The following is a 22878-nucleotide window of genomic DNA, read 5'->3' on the forward strand; positions in this document are numbered from 1 at the left end:
AGATTCGCTAAAAAACTATTCCGTCCAGTGACCCTGTAAACTTCAGCCATTGAAACAGAACAATTCCCCTTTTGAGCAGTCCCAGTGACTCAGTGCGTACTCCGTGTGTGTGTGTGTGTGTGGTTTGCATGGCATCTCCAGTGTCCCGCTTTTTTCTTTTCGCAGTGCAAAGTCATGCTGCTGGACTAACTGGAATCCCATAGTGCGTGCGCGTGGCCTTCCATACGATGCACTGCAATCCCGTCCAGTTTGTCCCAACGCCTCGTGCCGCCTCGCGTCGGTTCCAGCGACTCTGACCCGCATAAGCGAATGGAGGATAGATGGATTCCCCCTTTTTGGGAGTATGAAAGGGTACTCCCGCAGTTTTCTATAAATTTTTTTGTACACCACAAGAACCTGTCACCTAAATGTCTACGTTCGTAAACATGACCTATGAAATAAGTACAATACCAGATCTTAGTTATGAAAGGCAAATACAATAAAAAATACAAAACCCATTGCATGAAATGTTCCCACATTGGATCAGACATCCACTTCATAGCGACAACACTGTACATTACTTCTATTACAAACTTCGTACCTACCGCGTCATTAGCTTAAGAGTTTATTCCGGAAAAGCGTCATCTTTGCTGTCGCTTCACTCTGGCTTGTCCGTTATATAGACAGTATCTACTAATGCGAATATGGTTGAACAGCAAGGAAAAAACTAAGTCATACTACAAGATATGCTTTTACTAAAAAGTAAAAAAAAAAAAAAAAAAAAAAAAAAAGCCATTTCGAATAGTATTGGAACGTTCCACCACACGCGCATCCGCTATGGTCACGCGCGCCTGATATTTCCGCCACAACCGGTGCGCATGGCGTGATCTTCGCGCGCTCTGCTCAAACACGTGCCATTGCTCCAAAGTAATCGGTGTTACGCCTACCCGGACCGCCTTCCTTGTGTTTAACCGAAGGCTGCGGTTCAAACATGTCAGAAAGCGGATTTAAGCATTTTTCGAATTATAGCCCACAAGTAGTAATCGTTCTGAAACACGCTTTGAATCCGTCAGATCTCAGGGCAGACCCCAGCTAACCTTGAGCAATTCAAAGTTTTCAAACACACACGCCAAGGGAGTCACATCAGCAGTTTCCTGTTTGGTTCCACACTCCATTGTGTAGATTTCATAGCTTGACTAATGAACATAACAGCACAACCCCCCCCCTCCAATCTTGTCCTGGACACACAAGAGAGACTTTGAAACTTGTGGCTCTGGTGATTTACACAAAAGCTCCTAAAGGTGTTGCCATCAGTGGGGATAACCAAAATAATTCTGGAGCTAGCTTTAGTACAGTCCAACCATATGGTCTTGGTCATATCTTTGGATTTGAACCAAACATTTGCAAACACAGTATATTGGGTATAAACTTCATTTTATTTGGCATTGAGTCGAGTTTGCTCAGTGGTCAAACTTTGGAGGTGGGGGCAGGTAGAAGTTTATATGAATAATGATGGGGCAGCTGATGGATGATTTTTCGGAGGGGGGGGGGGGGGGGCAGTGGCTTTTCTTTAATGGAAGCCAATGGAGTCCAAATCCACAAAAAAAGGACTGCCAGTCAGTGGATGTGGAATCAGAGGTTAGCCTTCCTCAGGTATGCAGCCATGTCATCCACCATGGGATTCAGTTTCCCTCCATGTACATCCTTCTTCCCTTTAACGAGGACCAAAGCTGGGGCGGGGGGGGGGGGAAGGGGGGACATGGTGACATGGTTAGCCAGTGAACAACAGACTTTCAATAGCAAAATTTATGTAACATAGGTATTGGTGATCATTGTATAAGAATAGAGCTGAGGGGGGGTGAGAAACCTTGGCCAGATTTCCCCACGCAGATGTTGAAGGTGTCCGGCTGCAGCTCGGTCCCCTTGGTGCGCAAGTCCATGGTGAACACACCATCCTCGTTTAGCCTGTCGCGGAGTACCGTGCATTTGGTGTTCGCCAGCGTCAACCCATTACTGAACAGCTCGCCGCGGTCCTTTATCAACAGCCGCTGGATTTCATGTGGCTGGGGGGTGCAAAAGAAACTCATGTCAAGAGAGCAGACCTCAAAAGGAAAGAAAAGGGGGGGGGGGGAATCCAAAATTGCAAGGAGAGTTCTCTACAGACTACAAGCATCTCTGGGGAACAGTTAATTCAACTTAAGACCTCTATGTGATGGTTGAATGCTTGAGAATCTACAAGGGTAGGGTCCTCCTGCATTGTGGAGAACTTTATATTAGGTTAAAGGCGACCAAGGAAGTGCTAGGAGCACACCCTACGACAGGCACAGTAACAGCGGGAGTACAACTGTCCTACCCCTATGTTGACGTGTCACAATCCACCCCTGCACCTTCTAGACATTCCAGGTGAATTCCTACTTGGTCAAGTACCATCATGTGGTATATTTCTAGAAAGATGCCATTTAATAAAGGCTAATGTTTCACGTGTTGGAACTCACAAGACTAAAAACATACCAGCTTGGGAGGTAAGCATGCAAATCAACCTTTTCTGGTTATCAGGTTCAATTCCAAACTACTGCCAGGAGTGGAAATCAAGGATCTTTTGCGAGTTTGTAAGCAAGAGGCCAGGCTTTGCAGCAGGGGTGAGGAATACCCATGGCAAGAGGACTCGTTCGTGAACCGTTGGCCGCTGCCTAAATTCAACCAGATGGGGGACTGATTTGGCCTGCATTGCAAATCATAAATTCCCGCCACCCAAATTCACAACCATAGCTAGCATTTCACTCCGTCATGCAATAGGTTTGCCTTTGCAGCATTCTTAAGGGGCAGCATTGTGGAGGCCATCTGAAATGGTTGCTAAAACAGCATGCAAGCACAGGACACAAAAAGGCATGTTCAAATCTGGCAACAGTCTCTACAGGAAGGAGTGCACCGGAAAAAAAAAGGGGGAAATCCAACAATCCATTGATATGTGGTTCCTCATTTAACAAGGAATCCTACGAAAATGAGTGTTTTACCCTGAGCCTTCCTCATAGTTCCTGTGGCATTTTAGAACGCACCGTACCATTTTTGGAACGTAGGATCTGAGAGAAAGACCACCCACATTGGATAGGGGCGTGTCCCAACACACACTGGTGGCACACCATGCCATGTCCTGTAGAACTACGGTGACACATTGACTAGGATGCCAAACATTCAACTTTGTTTACCTGCAGTAGTGACTGGGAAAAACCACGACACACAAGAGACAAGAAAAAACCAGAAGCAGTTTGACCGGCATGTGATCTAATACCCATGAAAGAGGGCAGCCGTTTAGCTAGCATGGGTAAGGCTTAAGGTGGAAGTTGAGAAGCCTGCATTGAGTGAAATATGTCAGTAGGAGAGCAAATCAGGGGTTTTTGCCACAGCACCCAAAAGCTAAAAACAAGCAGATACACTAACTGCTAAGACCAAAATTCACAGCATGGAGACACCTGACAGCAAAAAACATTCCCGACAGTCAATTAAATATCAGATCCCCAGTCTAGCAAGTTAATACAAGTTAAATGCCTTATTTTTTCCCCCACACCATCCATTGTGTTAAACTCCCACCTTTATTAAAACCACAACAGGACATTTCTCTGGAAAATCATGCTTGTGACCCAAGGGCCACAAAAGCAGTTTTGTTCCAGGTAAATTAATGCAATACGAAGTCAACAGGACTTGCCTCGTTTTAAGTAAAACTTATGCCAAATTGCACTGAGAACTTCATCCAATTGTATCTGTCCCAAATCCAATTGGTAAGGAAGAAAAACAGTGGTTTAAAAAAAAAAAGGTGGCAGGAAAATAACCCCTATGATTTACGCTGCTGGGAAACTTCACCCAAGTCAAACCAGTCTGACAACATAGTATTGCAGATACAGGCCACGCTGTGTAGTCAGTTTAATGTGAGCACTAGCCTCCCGCCCCAGAGAAAACCCGTGAATGACGGCAAAGTAGCGATAAGTCACTAGCCAGACAGCATCTACCATGGGAATTAAAAAAATTACACATCATCCTAACCAGAATGCCACAGGTCAACAGTGAGAGTTTGCATGAAGTTAGTGAATATTTTACTGGAATATCTGATTAAGACTCACTGCTGCGACTATGAAGTCTAGACCCGGACAAGTTTTGACAAGACGAAGCAACGGTGCACGCAGGTCGAAACATGCAACGGGAAAAACATTCAGAGCTTAAGTAAGCTTTAGCACTTGTGCGGCCTTCAAATGCAGAAGGCAGAGAAGTGAGCCAAGGTGGGGTGGGGAGGGAGTGGGGGGCATTAGGGGAAATTAGATTCCAAATAAGGCTTCAGGTTAAATTCTGACTAGGGATCATTACAAACAGGGAGGGGGAAAAAAATATTTTGCAGTGCAAAGTCATGCAGCCCATAAGATTATCAGCAGCAGAACAGAATATACACACATGGGGGGGGAGGTTCAATGAACTGCTACACTCCCCAAGCCCTTGGACAAAGCCCACCCCCACAAGGAAGAGAAAAAAAAAATGTAGCAACCATGCTTTGAAGCCACAGCAGTTTTTGCAGTCTGTAGACAGGTTAGAGAACAGGATACCGTGCAGACGCATGCATGCAAATGCAGGCCGCTCCTTAGAACCCGGTCAGGCCGCTCCTTGGAACCCGGTCAGGCCGCTCCTTGGAACCCGGTCAGCTCTAGGTCGTAAAATCCCATTTCCATGCTCAGCTGACACATCCACCATGAACCAACAGCCATCCAGATTCCCCCCCCACATCCTACCCCACCTCCCCCTTAATCACCGATACTTCAGAGGGGCGGAAAGAATGTCAGATCGCAAACTCTCAGAGCACAACAGCCATTGTGCCATCAGGTCAAAGGTCACCTGTAAACACAAGGCAGCCCTCTGAGGCAATTTGAGTCATTTTTTGGATAACCAATGCTTAAGCCCTAACCCCCCCCCATTTAAAAAAAAAAAAAAAAAAAAAAAAAAAAAAAAAAAAAACACACAACCAAAAAAGGTACAATCGTGCCAGCCAGTAGGGTATCAATTACAAAACTGATCACCCACCCATGTTTGGGACTCAAGTCAGCACACCTATCACATTTCACGAAAAGGAACAGGGGGGCTGGAGACAACCTTTAAAGTCACCCCCCCTCGCCAAGTTCATTGCAGGTCAATGTCTGGAAGGGTTCCCACCCGCCTGGTGCCCACCAGCACTTTAAACTCTGTCATATCATTATTTCGACGATTCAATACCAGTCCCCCACCCCAGAAAAAAAAATTCACTGAGGAACGCACATGCAAACACACACCACACCGTTCAAGCAACAAGAATAAAACCATACCGCAGCGTGAAGTTCAATTAAGTCTATTTAATTTGTGCCAACTAAAGATATCATGCAATACATGCAAGACTAACCAAATACTGTAGAATGACATTGCACCCGCTTCCTGACTATTCCACGCTTGTGCAATAGTCGCCATTGCCGCAGATTTTAAGTATTCAATCTACCACGGATCGAGCGCTCGATGAGCCACGATGCGCTGCAGTTGATATTTTACGGAATCCAAGCCAGGCAGGGTATTAGAGCAAAAAGCCCACACTACAGCGGATCACATGGGCGCATAATCAGACGCGCATTTGATTCACAAATGCATAACCCCGCAAGGCGGCTTTCAAAGTTTTACTCCATGAATCCCCGTCTTCGTGTGGAAAAAGCCGGCCGCGTTCGTCTGGCTTCCTGACAGAGCGCTACACGGGGTCCACAGGTCTGGAGAAAAATGCCAGAGGGCTTTTTTCTATTTTCTGGCCGAGTAAATGGGAGCGATCGGAAGACTTCCGAGTGGAAACACGTAGGAGCGCTTCCTTATAACTTAATAAAGGCTTCCAGCGCGGCGTGCGCAAATCCCGATAAGGGAATTAAGCACGCGGGTCGGTGGAAACGAATCGAAATTCCACAGCAGAAGAGCCAAGATACAACGATCGCACGCGGTCGATTACAAGCCAACGCGATGCATTAATTACAAGTTTTAAATCCTAGAAAGTTTCATACAATTTTAACTCGGGCCTCCCCGCCTGTCCACTCGCAATTCCAGAAACTGGGAGAAAGCGTCATAAGTTTGGGTGAAATGTGGGGCGATCTTAAGATTTTACCCATTGCTGCTCATGTTCAAAACAGATCCAAAAGCCTTAAAGTAACTCAACGCTGGGTATTGCTTTTTAAAATCCTGGAACACGCCCTTTGTTCGAGTCACGTCCAATATCCAGTTTTCATACACTGAGTTTTCGTATATATGTCATGATTAAGTGGCTGCATTGAATGAAACACGTTATAAAAGTATGCAATAATACATTTTATGTCTTATTCACCGCATTTGGATCCAATTAGTTACAATAGCAGTATTGTGCATTCACCGTGATCCGTTCGAAGTCTCCACCGGGGTGCGCCGCCCATACGGACTCCTGGCCGGTCAGGCAACCCACGATAGCGGCGTCCACCGTGTAACCCCTATCCATCAAGCTCGTGACATACCCGATCCAGGACATCGTCGGCGAGAGCTCTTAAGCTGTCCGGTGAAACTTGGGAACCTGGGCGGGGGGAAATGGATATTTTAACCTTGAAAACGGCGAAGGAAAAGTTATCACAACTAATGCTGTAAGAGCGAGACGGGAGCAAACTCCGTCCTAGTATAAAATACGCGTCAGTTAGATGCCCTTTTTTCCACTTGTAAACTAACTTAATGTTAATTATAAAGATATAGGGAGAAATGAGCAGTTACGTTTCGACTACCTGCAGTGAGACGGTCCCTTTGACTTTTGCAAACCCGCAAAGTGGGATTGAGGAAGTCGCCACGGATTTATATTGAACCATGGCGGCAGGCGCCCAACCCACTGCTTAGACACTTCCTCAAAAAAGAGAGAAAAGTGCAGGAATTGGGGGGGAAGGGGGAAACAGGAGAGAAAATCACGGGCTTTGAAAATGAAACAATCATGCACACGAAGTCAAAGATCACTTGTACATTTTATAACACGTTTCTCTGTAAAATATACAATTAAGTCGCCGCTTGCAGACGCCTTCATATCCCGGAATGCGTGAGTCACTTTTACGCAGTGTTAAATGATCATCTTTATCTTTTAACATTTTCAGTAGCTCACTAGTAGTGTTCCGAATTCCCCCTATATTCTTTCTCAATTACGCATTTGTTTTCAGCCTTTCGCCATACATATCTGCCAACATAGTATATAGTACGTTATTTCCAAAGTACAAAATTCTTAGTAGCCTATTTAGCTGTATATACGACTGGGTAAGCTTTTGTCTGTGGGGAGGGGTCTGACGTTATTTTGACGATTACATTCGCAAGAGCATATTTATACGTTTTTATGTAAAGTAAAACATGCATTTATGCACTGGGTCACGAATGTTCAATTATGTATTTTAGTTGAATTTTAAGAACTAGTCACGAGTTAAAGGCGCATGAATTGAGCCCTGAGATGTGGATGTTCTTGCCTAGTGTTAGGTACTTGTAAATAGATTTCACTTGCGTATCTCGTAAAATAAATAAAAATATATTTCTTCAAACATTCGACTTAAAAAAAATGCATAACAAATTTTGAAGAGCGATGGAAATTTGACGGTAGCTGTATGTTCCAGCGTTTCAATCTGTGAAAACAAAATAATTTGTAGTCTTACGTTTTGATTGTGAAACGAGCAAAGGCTTCTGAATGGCTTGATTTTGCCGCTTTCTGAAACTGTCCTCTATGGGCTTCTGTTATTCAGTCGTACAGCCTACAGATTACATCACCATCGCCAGCCTGGTGATAGAATTAAAGCCGCTCTTTCCTCTCATAGTGAATAACGTTAAACGTGCCTTACAATCATGCATGTTCTTGAACCTTGTCAATGTGTTATAAATACTCCGCAATCCCGAGTAGAACATGCTTGTGGAAGGTGTTTGATTCCCTTATTTTTACGTCTTCGCCTTTCAGTGACAAGAAGCGGCATGTTGAAGCAGGCATCAGTACTCCGAATTCATTCTTCGAGCTTCCACGTGGGGCGCCTCGAGCAGAAGTGAATTTAGGATTAGGGAGACGCGAACCGATACTGAAATATCGATTCTTTCGGTCAGTATGGTCTCATTTAAAAAAATTGATTCTAATATAAAAGTATCGTTTTTCACCCGGCAATTTAAATGTTCATATTACTAAAAGCAGATGCGATTTTAGAGACTCTGGGGGGCCCTAAGCAAAAAATAAACCCATGTCCCCCCCCAACTCCCCCACCCCCAGCATGGTAACATTTATTACCTTCATATAACTGTTATGTGAAAATTAATAATATGAACAAAGAGACTGTAATAGACACAATATCTTTGTTTTCACTTTTGTGAAAAACAGAATATACAAATAAAGCAGATTTGCAATTGGCCGCCCTCGGGGGGGGGGGGGGCCTCCCTCCCAGGTTGGGGACCCAGGTCATTGCCTGCCCTGCCTGTCCTGTCGCTGCGCCTCTGATTACAAGGAGTAAGATATTAACTAGTAGTGGGCTGGGCTGCTCATAACAGGCGAGAAAGAGGAAGGGGACCACACACTCGGGAAATGAAACGATCGATCCACCGGCACTGGGCTCAATAAAAAAAATGTTATGCTTTTATTACGGCTGTGCCCGCACTATTGGCAATGAGATGGCTATCTGCGATACTATAGCCTTGGATAGAAACATAATCGGACTGAAAAGAATGTCATTGATTTTAGGAGGCATTTCTGTTGAATCCTGACGGACGAGTTTTGTTCATGCTGGCGGGACTAATTTGTCAGCAGGCAAAACGATACAATGCTTTTTAATCTTCAAGACCATTTTGTCCCAGCAAAAGGCTCTGGAGACAATTATTAGAAAGCCAGACACCTAGGTCTACGTCAATCATCTACACTCCCCTCTTAACTTACTTACACTACTTGTTGCACTCATGCCACTTAAGTTCAGGGCTCTAAGATGTGGCCCTTCGCAAAAGTCTTGGATATTGTTAGAAGAATGCATCAGACATCACTGTGCATTTCCCCCCCCCCTCACGCCACCCTATTCGCTGTTCTTTTTTAGTGAGAGTCCCGTCCTGTCAGGAAGGTACACTCTGGAGGGAAACTCGGTCTATACACTCAAACGCTGCAGCTTGCACGTCAGAACGGGAACGATGAAGTACATGCCGTTGCGTGTAGATGAGTGAACAGGTCCTCACACCCTCAGCCACTCCTCCCATTCAAGGATGTGTTATGAGAGCCTCTGGGTGAAAGGAAAAACAGCTCAAAGAATGGAGGTGGAAATGGTGAACTGGGCAGCAATTCCAAAACATAGAACCAGGACAAAAATATTGCTAGTAAAAGTCTTAGGTAAGGATCTTGCAGTCACCTTCAGCAAGCTCTTGGCGAGGCAAGTCATAAGTTAAATGCGATCCACGTTACTTGGGATAGTGGCACATATTAAGCAACCTGAGAATGTAAATTACCTTGACAATTGTTGCTAAGGAGGACAACACCCTAGAATGATGTGCATTCATTCATGGGCTGAAAGAACACATGACTGTGCTCACTGGACCGAAGGCAACGGTGCTGCTCCTCAAACAACAGCTGGACGGGGATCAGCGATTGAGGGCAGTATGCAGCATGAATGTGAAGGTGTATCAGGTCTCCGGGGAGGGATGATCCCCGCTGCATTGTCCTAGAGCAGCTTTTCCCGAGCCGGTCCACATAAACCCTCAGACAGTTCATGTGTTTGCTCCCTAGGAAGCTGGGAGGGAGCAAAAATGTGGACCGGCTGTGGGTTCCCTGAGGACCGGATTAGGAAACACTGCCTTAGAGAAAGATATTTAAGCTGAACTGCTCCAACTGCATAAAGATCTTGAGACATATATACTGTATATATGACTAAAGCTGAATAAAGTATGCTAATGAGGTAGTTCTTCCAGTAGCACTCTGGGAGCCGTGCTTTTCCTGGGGAACTCGAGCTACGGCCTTTGGCAGGAGGATCGGCACAAGGACACACATTGTGAAAGAAAGACATAGCACACATTCCTCATTAGTCCTACCCCCACCATGACGGCGTGCTACAGGAGATGCACCCTGACACATGGTTGCCTTCTATAGTGTACCTCTGTGTCCCACATCGAAACAGCATTAAATCCTCTCTACACAAGGCTGCAAGGTCTTTTGTGATTGTGATTTGATTTTGGCTGCATTGTAACCAATTATTTGTAAACCATGCCACAAAAAAAAAAAAAAATCTTGTTCAACATAGATACAGACAAAAAAGTCAGACAACAAAATACTGAAATTGTTTTTTTTTATGGCACAAACTAAATTATAAAATATAACAGATGTAAGAGTACAGTTTAGAAAAGGTACACATTCTCAGTATGTAAAGTATAAGTGTGCTGTGGTTATTTCTTCAAACATAACAATCCTCCTCAGATTTTTATCTACCATTAATAAAATCATTGTACAAGTCCCGGAATTTTATTTGATGGGATGATTCTCAAAATAAATAACATTTAATTTGAATAGATAGTGGCATTTGCATAAACATCAATTTCATTACTGTTAAGTCTGTCAGTGTTTTTTTTTAATAATCAGCATCGATACAGGTAGCATTTCATTTGGTATGCAGAATTAATAGATCTTCTAAATCTTTGTTAAAATGTTGACTTCATAATAATCAGGTTGGGAAAATGTCAGCGATACTGCAAGGTAACAAAAGCAGCAACTGTAGTTTGACTTGCACATTTAATGTTCATGTTATTCAAAATCTGTACAGCTGTATGAAAACAATGTTAAGAAGAAGAGAGTCAGTTTTACAGTAATAGTTGCATACATAGAGAACTGTGCAGTGAATGCAGTGTGCAGCAGACCCAGTGCACGGGTCCGAGTTGCACTGGGTTACCCCCCCCATAATACAACCCAGGACATTTATAATGATAATAATCTCCTTTTATATGTTTCTCTCAAAAAAATCAACTTAACTTTTTAAAGATAAAGAGCAAAAATGTCTGGAAATTCATTGCAAAAGCAGTAGTGGGAAATAAAACAGAATCGTGATTAGTGTTTCAGTGATATTCTGCTCGCCTAAACAGTTTAGGGAAAAAAACCGGCTCACAGCGGCAAAGTTCTGCGGACCTAAAATGTCCCACCATGACTGGGGAGTTACAAAGGCGGAGGGGCTAAAAGCAGAGGAGTCCATCACACGGAGACTATCCCTGATAAAACCGGCGTCACACGGCTCCGTCACCGGCCAGCTAGTGGCCCGGTAATCGGTCGGCACCCGGCCAGCCGAACACTAAACTCATCGGATAGTCACTGTAAACCCCCCTCCCCCTCTCTACAAACAGCACTTCCATATTCCCCGCAGCCCCTGAATTCCATTCCAGAACCTTCTTTTCATGTGGTTACCGAGGAGAACAAAGGAGAACCCCCCCCCCCCCCCATTTTACAAAATAAAACACGATATTGCTGCTTTCGTGGCCAGTCAAAGGACTATCGGCCGTATCTGAAACCCTGAAAAACCGGAATCGCGCGGAGGCGTCCGCCCACGCTTCATTGACACAAGTCATTTCCATGCACCGCTTTCTGTCCATCTGTCCGCTTCCAAATCAAAGAGCAAAATGACGGCTTGACAATCAGCCGACTAAACTACAACGTTAGTAGTGATACATATGATACTGAGGCTTAAGACAACAGGAAAGACGCTGTAATCAAAATATATATATACAAATAAAAATATTGGTCCACTACACCAGTACAACATGAAAGTGGATTTTTTTTTTGTTGCTTTTTTGAAACCGGGAAGGGGAAAAATGCTAAACACCAAAATTTGTACGAAAATCTCAATATTAAACCAGAAGATAAATGTAACCAGCTTGTTAATTAATACCTTTAAAAAAAAAAAATGGACGCCTGCAACATTATATTTCAGGGTTTGTGCAGCACCTGCCCCCGTCTATGGGCAGTGATTACTGTTAAGGGATGTTACTCATCAGCGTCGTGGGAAAAACGTACCCAGCAGACGGGTACGAGTACAGACAGGTCGGGGGGGGGGGCGCGCAGTGGTGATGAAAACCTCGTCTCCTTTGACTGGGACAAAAATAACAAGGACAAAAGGCCAAAAGAGAGGAAAGACAAACATTGCTGCATTTTCTCTCACAGCTGCACCTCCCCCCTGCCGAGGAGGCGGGCGGTCTCCCCCTCGCTGAGACTGGCCTCATCTTCCTCCTCCTCCTCGTCATCAGAGTCCCCCTCCTCCGGAGAGTAGTACCCCTCGTGGGCGAGCAGGGGTGAGTCGGAGCAGAGCCCGGGCCCTGAGCACTCCGCGGTGGAGGAGTACACCCCCGGGCCGTCGCTGGAGGAGGGCGAGCCGGGCCGGGAGGGCCGCAGCAGGGGCGTGCGCTCCGTGTCGGCCTCCTCCCTGGCCCCCCTGCCCTCCTCCTCCTCGTCCTCCTCCTCGGACTCCGTGTCTGGCTGGATGACGCGTTGCTTGCACACGGGACAGGTCTTCTTGGTCTGGGTCAGCCAGGGATCCACACACCTGCAGTGATAGGCTGGGAGGGGAGGGGGGGGGCACACACTCTCAAGATGGGCACTAGGTGGCGTGGCAGTTAAGACACCTAAACTGCTTCGGAAACATCTCCAGCCATATAACAGGTACAGTGTAGCAGTAGATCTATAGATGTCTGCCAAACAAATATATTACTCTCCGTTCCAAGAAGTCATATTGGAACTGATAGGGATAGTGGTTTACAATAGACAGGGCGGATTAATATCTCTGGGGGCCCTAGGCTGACATCCCCCCCCCCCCTCCCAAAAAAACAGGACACCAAGCTATTTTTAGCTGGAGGAGAAATTAAAACAATGTAATAATCTTTTAATCAGCATTCAAGATACGGGTGGTAAATCTTGTCAAACAGGGTGGGGTGGGGTGTGAGCAGATTTGACTATTTCAGGTTTCTAAAAGTGGCAGCGTCTTGTTCGTATTGCCCGTTTATGACCTCTGACCCCTGCCTCGGGCCCCACCCAGAAGTCCGATAAGCGAACCGCTCCCATCCACTTGCTCCGGCTCCCTGCGATTCACTTGGCCTGAACGGGAACCAACATGCAACTGACCACGCGGGATGAGTGATGACAGGAAGTGACACGCGGAATGAGTGATGACAGGAAGTGACACGCGGGTTGAGTGTTGAGAGGAATAATGCAGACGGGCGTGTGCCCGGCCGCTGCTGGGTGGAACTGGGAGTAGCTGGTTCCGCTGTGGCTACGGCAGCAGGTGAGCAAGGGACACACATCTTACCATGGGAGCAGGGCAAGATCCTTAGCTTGTCCCCGTCCTCGTACTCGTCCAGGCAAATGGCGCACATGTCATACTCGTCACCTGCGAGAGAAGGACAGAGGAGAGAGCTGAGGACTAGCAGGTGACAGGAAGGGGGCCCCTCTCGCCCCCACACCTGAAAACGAGGAATCTCGACTGCTCCCGTACATACGCAGCGGGCTTGACACTCTGCAGAGATGCTGCCAGATGCAAATCAGTATCATTTTACATTTACATCTCGTTATGCTTTTAACCAAAGTCACATACATTTTTTTTAGAAAGCGGAGTCAACCAGCGCCTAGAGAAACTGCGGGTTAAGGGCCTTGCATCAGTCTGTCGACCCTGGGATTTGAACTGACAACCTTCCGATCTCAGTATTCTAAGGCACTGAGCTACACACCCATATGTGTCTATATAAATACATATATGTAGATTGTTATTGATTCCCCCCAGACACAATATACTGTGCAGCTTAATGCATATATATGCATATATATGAATATATTAATTATAATAATTTCCTCACAAAGCTGAAACAATGCAATTGTCACTGAGATGTCACTGCCATGCACGAATGCCTCCCAGACATCCAGGTGTGCACGCACATGCACGCACACGCACACACACACACATCGATGCATTCTCAGGCACACGCTTATGTGCACACGCAACCGGACCCTGCGGTTGTGACATGGCTCGCCGACCCGATGATGTCTGGGAGCCTTTTGGGCAAAAATTATGGGAAAGAGGGAAGAGAACCCCATCGGGCCACAGGGATGGGTGGGCAGAGAAGAGACCGACCAAGGTAAAATGGAAATAGTCATGCAAAAACGCCAAGAATACAGCCATGGAATGCAAATCCACTGCGGTCTGCGTGTCAAACGTGGCATAGGTCTATAATCTGAACCACTTCTGCTGTGTCACGTCACGTCACAGGGCTCCAGTCAGCCAGATACAGGCCGGCGCTTAAGGTAACGAGGTGATTAAAGAGAGGAAAACAGGCAGAGAGTAAAAGACAGGAACCCGGAAACGAGGGGAGGCAGCAAAACCAGATCCAGTGAGCTTCAAACGGACGGACGGGCCTGCGCTTCTGCTACTCCCTGCCAAAGCAACCGCAGAAAGTTGTTTTCAGAAGGATATTCATATAATAAACAAAGGCTGACTCCGCCCACCAGCTCCCAGAAGCCCCCAGGAATTCCTGTCCGTCGACATTCCTCCACATAACTGTTCGACGGGCATGCGATGGGTGAGACATGCACCTCGTCCAGACAGCTAGCCTTAACCGGAGCGGCGCTGCTCTCGTTCATTACCCCTGACATCATACCGACAGGAGCCTGGGAAAGCTATGTTAGCGCTTAGCGCTGAGGGCTAAGACATGGTGCCGGTTCAGCTGGCTTGTGGAGGAGTTTCCAAACTGGGTGAGAGGCGCAGCCAACGCATGTCAGGTCACATCTGAGTTAGTTATGCGGTTGGGCCCAAATGTCTGTTGCTGCAAGCAGCTTTAATGAAATATTACTGTCCGGTAATAATAGTACCAAAACAATAGAGAAAGGTCTCCCAGGCATCTAACATGTCTTCTCAGGTCAGGTCAGATAAACAAGTACTGTCTGTAGATTTTCCCTGCAAAGCTCTGGGCTGAATCTTTGCAAGGAAGGCAGGAACACAGCTGTAACAATATCGCAACTGCATGAATGAGAAATAATGTAGAATGAGGAAGATGTTCCTTCAGACAAGCTCTTTCGGTTCTCATATGCACCTGGGACTCGACACAAGAGAAACTGCCGATGGTTTTTGGTCGCTGCATCAGCACATGGGGCAGATGATGTCAGGCCGGACATGGGCTCAGAACCCACACGTTCAGGCAGCCAGAGAAATGTTTCATCTGCTCAGATCCACAAGGTTCCTCGGCTGATTTCTCTGTCTGTGCTTCGTGTTCACGATTGACCCAGAACCCAGGGTACTTCTCTTTCTTTTAGGTCCTCAAATCATGATGTATTCTGAAAACAAAAACTGAATGGCAGCCTTTTAAGAGCGGAGATTATCCAGGCTGTACTGGAGGACCTCTGAAGAGACACGGGGGCAGCTAAAAATAGCCGAGCTCTTCCTGTTACATCATAGTCTCAGAACGGCTTGCTGAGGCCTAAACTGGCCACGCTTACAGATGCGTGCAGGTATCTCACATTCCTTTGCGCTCCTTGTATCTCCTGCTGCCCATCATATGTCCGACACACAGATGAACTGATTTCCTGATCTCAAGAGATTAAAAATAAACAAAGGTGTCTCAGAACAGAACTTTGTTGAGCCCCACAGAAGCCGCTGGCCAAACAGGAAATCAAGGCCACTTCCTGTTTGCCAGAACGTTCCCACTGCCACCTGTACACACTACGTGGGACTTCACAGCTACCAGTATACAGGCACATGTTTATGAGAGTATGTGCCCAGAAAAGGACAGCTTCCCATGCCTTGTGCCCCGTCTTTCCCAGGAAGGTGATTTAGGATTTTAATATGACATCATCCCCATCTATATAGGAACTTTTTCCATATTTTTGGTACTTTCGCTTTTCCATTGACTTCCAGTCGAGTACCAGTACCAAAAGTGCCAAAGCAGCTTGAGTATTTCTTTGGTACTTCAGAACTTTGGGGTGGGACTTGAAATGCTTTCTTTGGCGAATGCTTATGCAAATAGCCTGCCGCTGAAACACAATACAACTGGAAATACAACGGAAAAAGTTGCGAACTCAAAAAACAACAATAAAAAGAGTTAAAAAAAATATATATTAATTGAGATCCAGTCGGAAGAACAGATATAACAAAAAGATCAGGATGGCATGACAAAAAAAATATATAAACTATTTTAATACTTAAAATAATATACAGCGTGTTGTCCTAGCAATGCGATTGTGTGCATGGTGTAGCAGAAAAGTGCTCTATGTGAGCACCGGACAGCTGACAGACCTGGTTTGGCCTGATTCCTACACTCTGTGCCCAAAGCCATTATTTTTGTAAGCTGGACCACAGCCAGAGTCAAACCCCGAGCCAGTAACGGGAAGACAGCTGCCCTCTGCTTCCCGGTTCCTCCTCCTTGTGATGTTTCGCTAAACAGGAAGTCCTGTGGAACTCCCCCACATTTTTTTGGTTTTGTCCTTGAAACAGGAAAGTATGCACTACAAATCTGGGGAGTTGTTTAACAGCTGAAAACTCTGCATCACACGGTTCTGTGACACCCCACTGGCACACGGTCATGCGATTCCTCAGGATCCCCAGAACGGTACCTTACAAACCATGCAAAAGCCAAGATCCTTGCAGTGCTCAGTGAAAAAATGTGCACAAACTCGATGTGAGGGATAAACATATCGAGGGCAGGACAGTGCAGGTGAGGACTAGGCAACAGGAACACGAAACAAGGAACCATGCAGGATATTGCATGTTCCCATAACTTAAAGTGGCACACTAGCCAAGCCTGTTCTGTCCGGCCCCTGCTAACTGCTGATTGGCCAGTGTTACGATGATTGACATGCAGCTCCTCTTTTTGCAGCCTCACCCCTTCGGCACAGTGCCAGCCGATTGGCCGATTGAGCGTGAAGCAAACAAGGTTACAGAGGCTGAACACAGGGATCTGGATGGGATGCAGGCAAAGCTGACAACCGAGATTAAAGAAGAACTGAAAATGGGTGGAGTAGGGGGGCACTTAAAAATGAAACCAACAAGAAGAATAGTAAATTTCTAAAAAATAACTAAACAACAAGACCTTACAAAAAAACCTGACAGGGAGGGAGGAGCTCACTGACAATAAGGCAGTCAGTTTGGAAGCATGAACCACTGAAGAAAAGACTCTACTATGGTGCCAGTTCCCACAGGATTAAATTAACCAAGTCTGCCTGCTCCATCTCTGAAGTTCACTCTCAACTCCCCAAAAGCGTGTTGAAAGGCAGGAAGTTTCCCCAATTATGATGCTGAGTGAAGAGCGCTGGAAGCTCAGAGCTCAGAGCTCAGCGTCAATGTTATCTGCTCCTGTCAAACGACTGTGAGTGGAGAGGACGGCTTAGAGCCCGATAACACAGAAGGCAAGGCGGCTGCTTTGTAACAGCGCCATCTGCTGGAGGGAGGGCTGAAGTGATGAAGGGACTTACCGCACCAGCAGCTGTGGAACGCGAGAGACGTTGGAGGGCACTTACCCTTCTTGAACTTATGGACGGGGATCTTCTTCAGCTGTTCCTTGGTCAGCCGGTTCCTCCTGGCCCGTTTCCTGTGCTGCACGCAGCGTACGACCTGCAGAGCGGGGAGGCAAGGATGAGGCCGCAAAATGACCCCTGCATGACCTCCCACCGTCACCCCTGACAACGGCATTCCACAAAGGGCACTCGCCGACAAGTACAACCCGCAGGTACTGGAATCAGGTAACAACAGGTGTCAAATATCAAGCACCTGTAAAACACTCTGACACAGGCCCCGTTCATGTGGCTACCGATATTATACAATTTTCCTTTTTTAACCAGCTATTTTAAACTTATCGGGCTTTATTGGGCTCAATAGATAGCATTGCTGCTTCACAGCCCCAGGGTTCGAATCTCGCCCCCACTGGAGGCCGGGCGCTTTGCGTACAACCTCTGTGTTCATACAGGCTTTGTTACATCTGTCTACTCCAACTGCCTACCACAGCTCAACTCCATGTAGTCTGGCTGACTAGTACCTAAAATTTCCCATAATGCATTTCTGTGTGTGTGGCCTGGGAAGGCCTGGCATCCCACACGGAGTGTCCCTGAGTCATCGAGTTACTAAGACCAGCCCCAGGCTCACTGTAACACTGTACCAGTGACCCCGTGCAGTGAATATTCGCAGCTAATTTTCCATACAGCACAAGCCTCGAGAATTTTAATAGCGCTCTCCGGTTTCATTAAAAGCCCTTATTTGATGAGTCACGGGTCCTGAGACTGGATGATACCAGAAAAAGGGGCCGCTCCAGTGCGTTTCCCAGACAAAACTAGCCGAAACGGCACAGAGAGCAAAATCACGGGGTTGCGTGTGCGAAAAATGAGAAGGCGTGCCAGAAGACGGCTCTTACCAAGATGGTGACCATGATGAGGATGATCATTCCCATGACTCCAGTGAAGGGGATGAGGTAGTAGATGAGAGGGAAGGTGAACTCGGGCCACAGGATCACATAGGACCTGAACGCGGGGTGAGATACCATAGTGTGACCTCTTCAAACCAGAGGATTGTCCAGTAAGCTCCAGAACAAGGAACGTCGGCCCCGGCAGAACCTCCAGTGCAGAGGAAGGCTCAGAGAACATCCAGCGGTCCATGTTCACAAGCAGCATCTCAACCCTACCAGCCTTCACCTTCAAATACGTTTGTTTAACTCCGATTCCTTGCCTACATCTTCAGCTAAATCAGGGGAGGGAAATCTGATCCACAAAGGCCCATCTAAGGGGGTGGAAATCAAAACATAGCTCAGATAAGACTATGACATCATCACGAGTGCCGACAAAGAAGAGCCTGTGAGGTCACCCATCAAAGGCTGCTTATGACACGCCGCGATGTCACAATGAGACCTCACAGATTCTGAAGCGTGCGCCGCCACGGGCGGTCTTACCCAGCCTCAGGAATAATGTACTCCTTTAGGGACAGGAAAGCGGTGTGGCTTGTGAACACGGAGGGAATCTCGATCTGCCCTGAGATGGTATCTGAACAGATAATGAACACAGAAGAGGAATTTATAGTCCAGACACACAAGGACACATTTTGAGGGTGATAATGGATAAATGCACTCAGGTTATGTCCTGCTATGCCGGATTTGGTCTGCGCAAATACAATAGTAATGGGCTCGATTCTATGACATGTGCCGATCTTTAAATCTCAAGGTATCATCCCCAGTTATTTATGAGAAGCTCCCCAGCGGTGGGGGAGGGGCCAGCTCACCGTTGTCGGAGGCCATGTTGAGCAAGGAGTCCGAGTGCACGTTGTACACAATGGCGGCGCTGTAGCCGGCCTGCTCGGCATGCAGAACCTGCCAGCACAAACCCGTCTCACATGGGCGCTTTACGCACACGTGCACCTGCGAACACGCACAGGCGGAGGACATGTAAAGCTAGGCGCGTACCTTAACGTCGAAATTGCAGTCAAAGCGCCTGATGATGACGATATACTTGGTGGCGTTCCTGTCGATGGCGTGCGGGGGCGGGTCGATGGGGACGCAGGCATTGAGGGGGCGGGATTCCACCAAAATCCCCTGAAGGACAGGGGGAGAGAGATTGGAGGGGCATCCTTACGGAAGCCCGGCGGGACAATCTGCACGGCGTTCCAGCAGGTTGACCTCAGTCCGCCGCTACACAAACAAAGCGATATTCCACCCCGCCCCCACCCACTCACCATCAAGCCGTCTTTGGGCAGACGGCCTCCAAAGAAAGAGGGCTGGTCTTCAAACACCATGGAGGTGCTGTTGCCATCGTGCTGGGGGGGGGGGGGGGGGGGGGGGGGGGTGTTACAGGATGAGGGTTAAACGTGTGGAACAAAAGGCCTGTCTCAAGGATAGATCTGCAGAGAGCTCACCAGGTCCAGGCGTGTGCACGTCAGTGAGAGTTTGACACATGCACACACACAGAAGTTACTGGATAGTTGAGTCCTTTCTTGCGAAATAAATCTCCCATTGTGGTTGAGCTATTGGATTAACTATGTAGCGGAAGCTTTTATACAAACCATGTATGTTTTGAAAAAGCTGGACCAACCTCCCTGGAGCAACTGGGGGTTAAGGGCCTTGCTCAGGGACCCAAAGGTGAAATTACTCTGTCGACCCTGGGATTTGAACCAACAACCTTTTTCCGATTACAGGTACAGCATCCTGACCCAGATAGCTAGATATAATCTTAAGGAAATAATTCTTTAGTAAGGAGTTTGCAAGGCTGGGATACTGCCATCATTCCCTACAGCCAGGTAATGAAGCAGAATTTCTGTCGTATAACAACCTGCCCCATATACAAGTAACACGTGAAAGCTGTAAGTGTGCGAATTACTCAGGAACAGGAGGAACTCACAGCGTAGATGGAGGAGTGAACTGTAGGGGGCGCCACCATGCAGCAGAGGGCCCCAACCAGAGCGGTCAGCTGGGCACCCCTGCTACCCAGGGGCGACATCCTGCACTGGTGTCTGGTGGCTGGGTTTTGGGGGCGGCAAAGGGCAAGGCCTGGGGTGGGCGACACATGACACGTTAGCACCTGTGCTGTAAGGAAGGGGGGGGAGGGGCTTCCAGTGACTGTGAAATATGCACAGCAGAGAACAACATTTCCAAAAACGAGATCAGCCAAAGATCTCTGTGCAAACGGGGAGCCGTTCGCTAAGCGCCTTTGGGGAAGGATCTAAATTTAAAACAAACTGAGCCCAACGAAATGCAAGGTCTGACTCCCCCCTCTGACATGCATATTTAATGAGTGCTTCGAGACATTGGCTACAGTGACTCAGGGTAAACTCCCACTACGGCATTCCAAGACTCCACTCCGTAACCGGAAACCGGGGGGGGGGGGGGGGGGGGGGTCGAGGGTTTACCTGGAGTTGGTGGTGACCTCAGGAGGCTGTGAGATGAAGGTTCATCTGCACTTGGCCTGTCAGACACATTTATAACATCGGTATTATGCTTTTTGCAGGGTGTGTCATTAACTATATCAAGGAAAACAACTTGCTGTAGACCAAAGAAAAAGCATAATGTGGCAAAATTAACAGACAGAACCTCATTGGTCAGTTATTGAACCAAAACCAAACGCACAAATATAGTGGATCAACTTAAAGATAAAATTAGTTAAGGCTTCTCATATCCACTTGTTTATTGCCCAAATCTAAATATAAAATTATGTTAAGTGCAATACATGCCAGTTTCTGCAGACACCAATTCTTCAGGTATGACGGTGCGCTCAACTGTACTACTGAAATCTGACTCTCCTCAAGTAGTAACAATTAGATAGTTTAATACAAAAAGTAAATGCAAATGCAGATAACAGTCCTGAAAGTGAAAATCATCGGGTTTGTAAATCGTGCGGGTGTCTTACAGGGGTTGTTTACGTAAATTATGATGGTAGAGGTGGTGAACAGCACAGCTCAGAGGCCAACCCTCAGAAATTCTTTAAGTTGATCTTAATTAAACTAAAATTTAAGCAAGAACTGTTTTCTTCACCAGTTACCTTTAGCCAGGATCTCACACGCGCTTCCAGCCACAAATAGGGGTTTCCTCCCTGACCTTTTTTTTACTTAGAAAGGCACCGACAAAATCCGTTTTACCGTCAGCGATTAAATCTGATCTATTTCCTTTTATTATTTTACGCCAGATTCTTTTGCAAGGAAATCCTTCTCCAGACGCTCCTGGTGTGACTGTGAGTCGGGTCTCGCCGGGCACTTTTGGATAAACCAACATATTTTTTCGCACCGCTGGAAATGAAAACACAGGACTCCATTGTGCAGCGAGCAACAAGATCAGTACTATTCATAAACATCTTAAGGCTTAAACAAGCCGGTGATAAAATTCATTTCGGATATATTTCTTTAGAGAACTGAGCAGTACATTGTTCTTTTTTGGCACTACGTGTGACATGGGTTTTGATGCATCGCACCGCGTTTTCACGTCGGTGACACACCACCACAATTTTCATGGAGCCGATTCAGACTTAATTTCTACAGTTACAGATTGATGGACAGGGGGGCTGAGTCTTTACTTGTGGAGGGGGGCGAATATGTATAATATAAAAAGCTATTCATGACTTAAGCCGATAAATACACATTTATTTGGAGGGGGACGCTAAAAACATTTTTATGAGGACTAAAGCCCCTCTAAAATAGGCCTAACGACGCCCCTGCAACATCAGGTAAATAGCTGGCTTACCCAAGTACAAAATTATCCCAGCTGTGATCAGCTAGAAATTTTAAAGGACAGTGCGAAATTTTAAAGAGGTCAGACAGATGACAGTATACATTAATCACAATGCAGTCGCACAGCTATCAATGGTGTAGACACTTCTTAGAACAATAAACATGCAGGGCTGGATAAAAGTCCTTACCTGGCTGCCGGACAACCGAAACGAAAACCATACAAGGAGCCAATGTACTATAATGTCGTATTTTAGGAGCGAACCAAGCGCCCCGAAAAGCCCAACGGCGCAGCGGTCGGCTAGCGTGCTATCCATTTACACACATTTACACACACTCGTATGAACCCGACAGGCGTAAAAGCGGCACAGAGGCGGTGTAAAGAAGCGGCTTTCGCAGCACTTTCGCCTGTCAGCGCCATTCGGGCTGTCCGCTAAAAGCTGAACTTTCAGTAGCTAGCTACCTTGTTAGCTCCACTCAGAGGGTCCTGGCTGCTTCTTCCAGACGCTCCTCCGCTCCCCAGACAGTCACACGAATCGTAATGCTTGGAGTACTTATATAAATAAACGATGTTGAAATGTAGTTTTATGCAGTGGCCAGTTATTTTTTATTAATTTCTGTTTTTAGTATAGATCTGATTCTTCCGTCCTCCGGTTTCCTTGTTTACGGGCCTCCGGCCAATGGCTGTGCCCAAATCTCGGACATCGCGCGTTGA

General features: G+C 46.6%; 2 protein-coding genes across 3 annotated transcripts; both read right to left on the reverse strand.

Moving 5' to 3' along the window:
* Window positions 1–1396: 1396 nt before the first annotated feature.
* On the reverse strand, window positions 1397–6895 carry LOC111839556 (profilin-1). The gene is made up of 4 exons (XM_072706550.1): window positions 6765–6895; window positions 6389–6562; window positions 1847–2042; window positions 1397–1709 (listed from the first exon to the last, which is right to left on the reverse strand). The coding sequence occupies exons 2-4, from the start codon at window positions 6518–6520 to the stop codon at window positions 1612–1614; spliced, it is 426 nt and encodes a 141-aa protein (XP_072562651.1). The 5' UTR covers window positions 6521–6562; window positions 6765–6895; the 3' UTR covers window positions 1397–1611.
* Window positions 6896–10287: 3392 nt separating this feature from the next.
* Window positions 10288–22878, reverse strand: rnf167 (ring finger protein 167). 2 transcript variants are annotated; one of them, XM_023803445.2, is made up of 11 exons: window positions 22627–22878; window positions 20856–20911; window positions 20348–20496; window positions 19686–19766; window positions 19417–19545; window positions 19236–19323; window positions 18910–19000; window positions 18379–18484; window positions 17492–17585; window positions 13299–13379; window positions 10288–12552 (listed from the first exon to the last, which is right to left on the reverse strand). In XM_023803445.2, the coding sequence occupies exons 3-11, from the start codon at window positions 20444–20446 to the stop codon at window positions 12155–12157; spliced, it is 1167 nt and encodes a 388-aa protein (XP_023659213.2). In that variant the 5' UTR covers window positions 20447–20496; window positions 20856–20911; window positions 22627–22878; the 3' UTR covers window positions 10288–12154. The 2 variants fall into 2 exon arrangements, with proteins under 2 accessions (XP_023659213.2, XP_023659215.2); XM_023803447.2 differs by lacking the exon at window positions 22627–22878 and adding an exon at window positions 22355–22592.

The sequence above is a fragment of the Paramormyrops kingsleyae genome, chromosome 24 (assembly GCF_048594095.1).
Source record: "Paramormyrops kingsleyae isolate MSU_618 chromosome 24, PKINGS_0.4, whole genome shotgun sequence".
Lineage (NCBI taxonomy): Eukaryota > Metazoa > Chordata > Actinopteri > Osteoglossiformes > Mormyridae > Paramormyrops > Paramormyrops kingsleyae.

Bases quoted from the DNA above. Each gene is read 5' to 3' on its own strand.
- rnf167 (XM_023803445.2), bottom strand. From the start codon at position 20,446: ATGTCGCCCCTGGGTAGCAGGGGTGCCCAGCTGACCGCTCTGGTTGGG. The intron at 18,485-18,909 runs GTAAGACCGCCC...CCCCGCGTTCAG, and splicing joins TACATTATTCCTGAGGCTGG to GTCCTATGTGATCCTGTGGC. The intron at 17,586-18,378 runs GTAAGAGCCGTC...CCCGCTCTGCAG, and splicing joins TCATCATGGTCACCATCTTG to GTCGTACGCTGCGTGCAGCA.
- LOC111839556 (XM_072706550.1), bottom strand. From the start codon at position 6,520: ATGTCCTGGATCGGGTATGTCACGAGCTTGATGGATAGGGGTTACACG. The intron at 2,043-6,388 runs GTGAATGCACAA...TGCACCCCCCAG, and splicing joins GAGACTTCGAACGGATCACG to CCACATGAAATCCAGCGGCT. The intron at 1,710-1,846 runs GTTTCTCACCCC...CCCCCGCCCCAG, and splicing joins CGTGGGGAAATCTGGCCAAG to CTTTGGTCCTCGTTAAAGGG.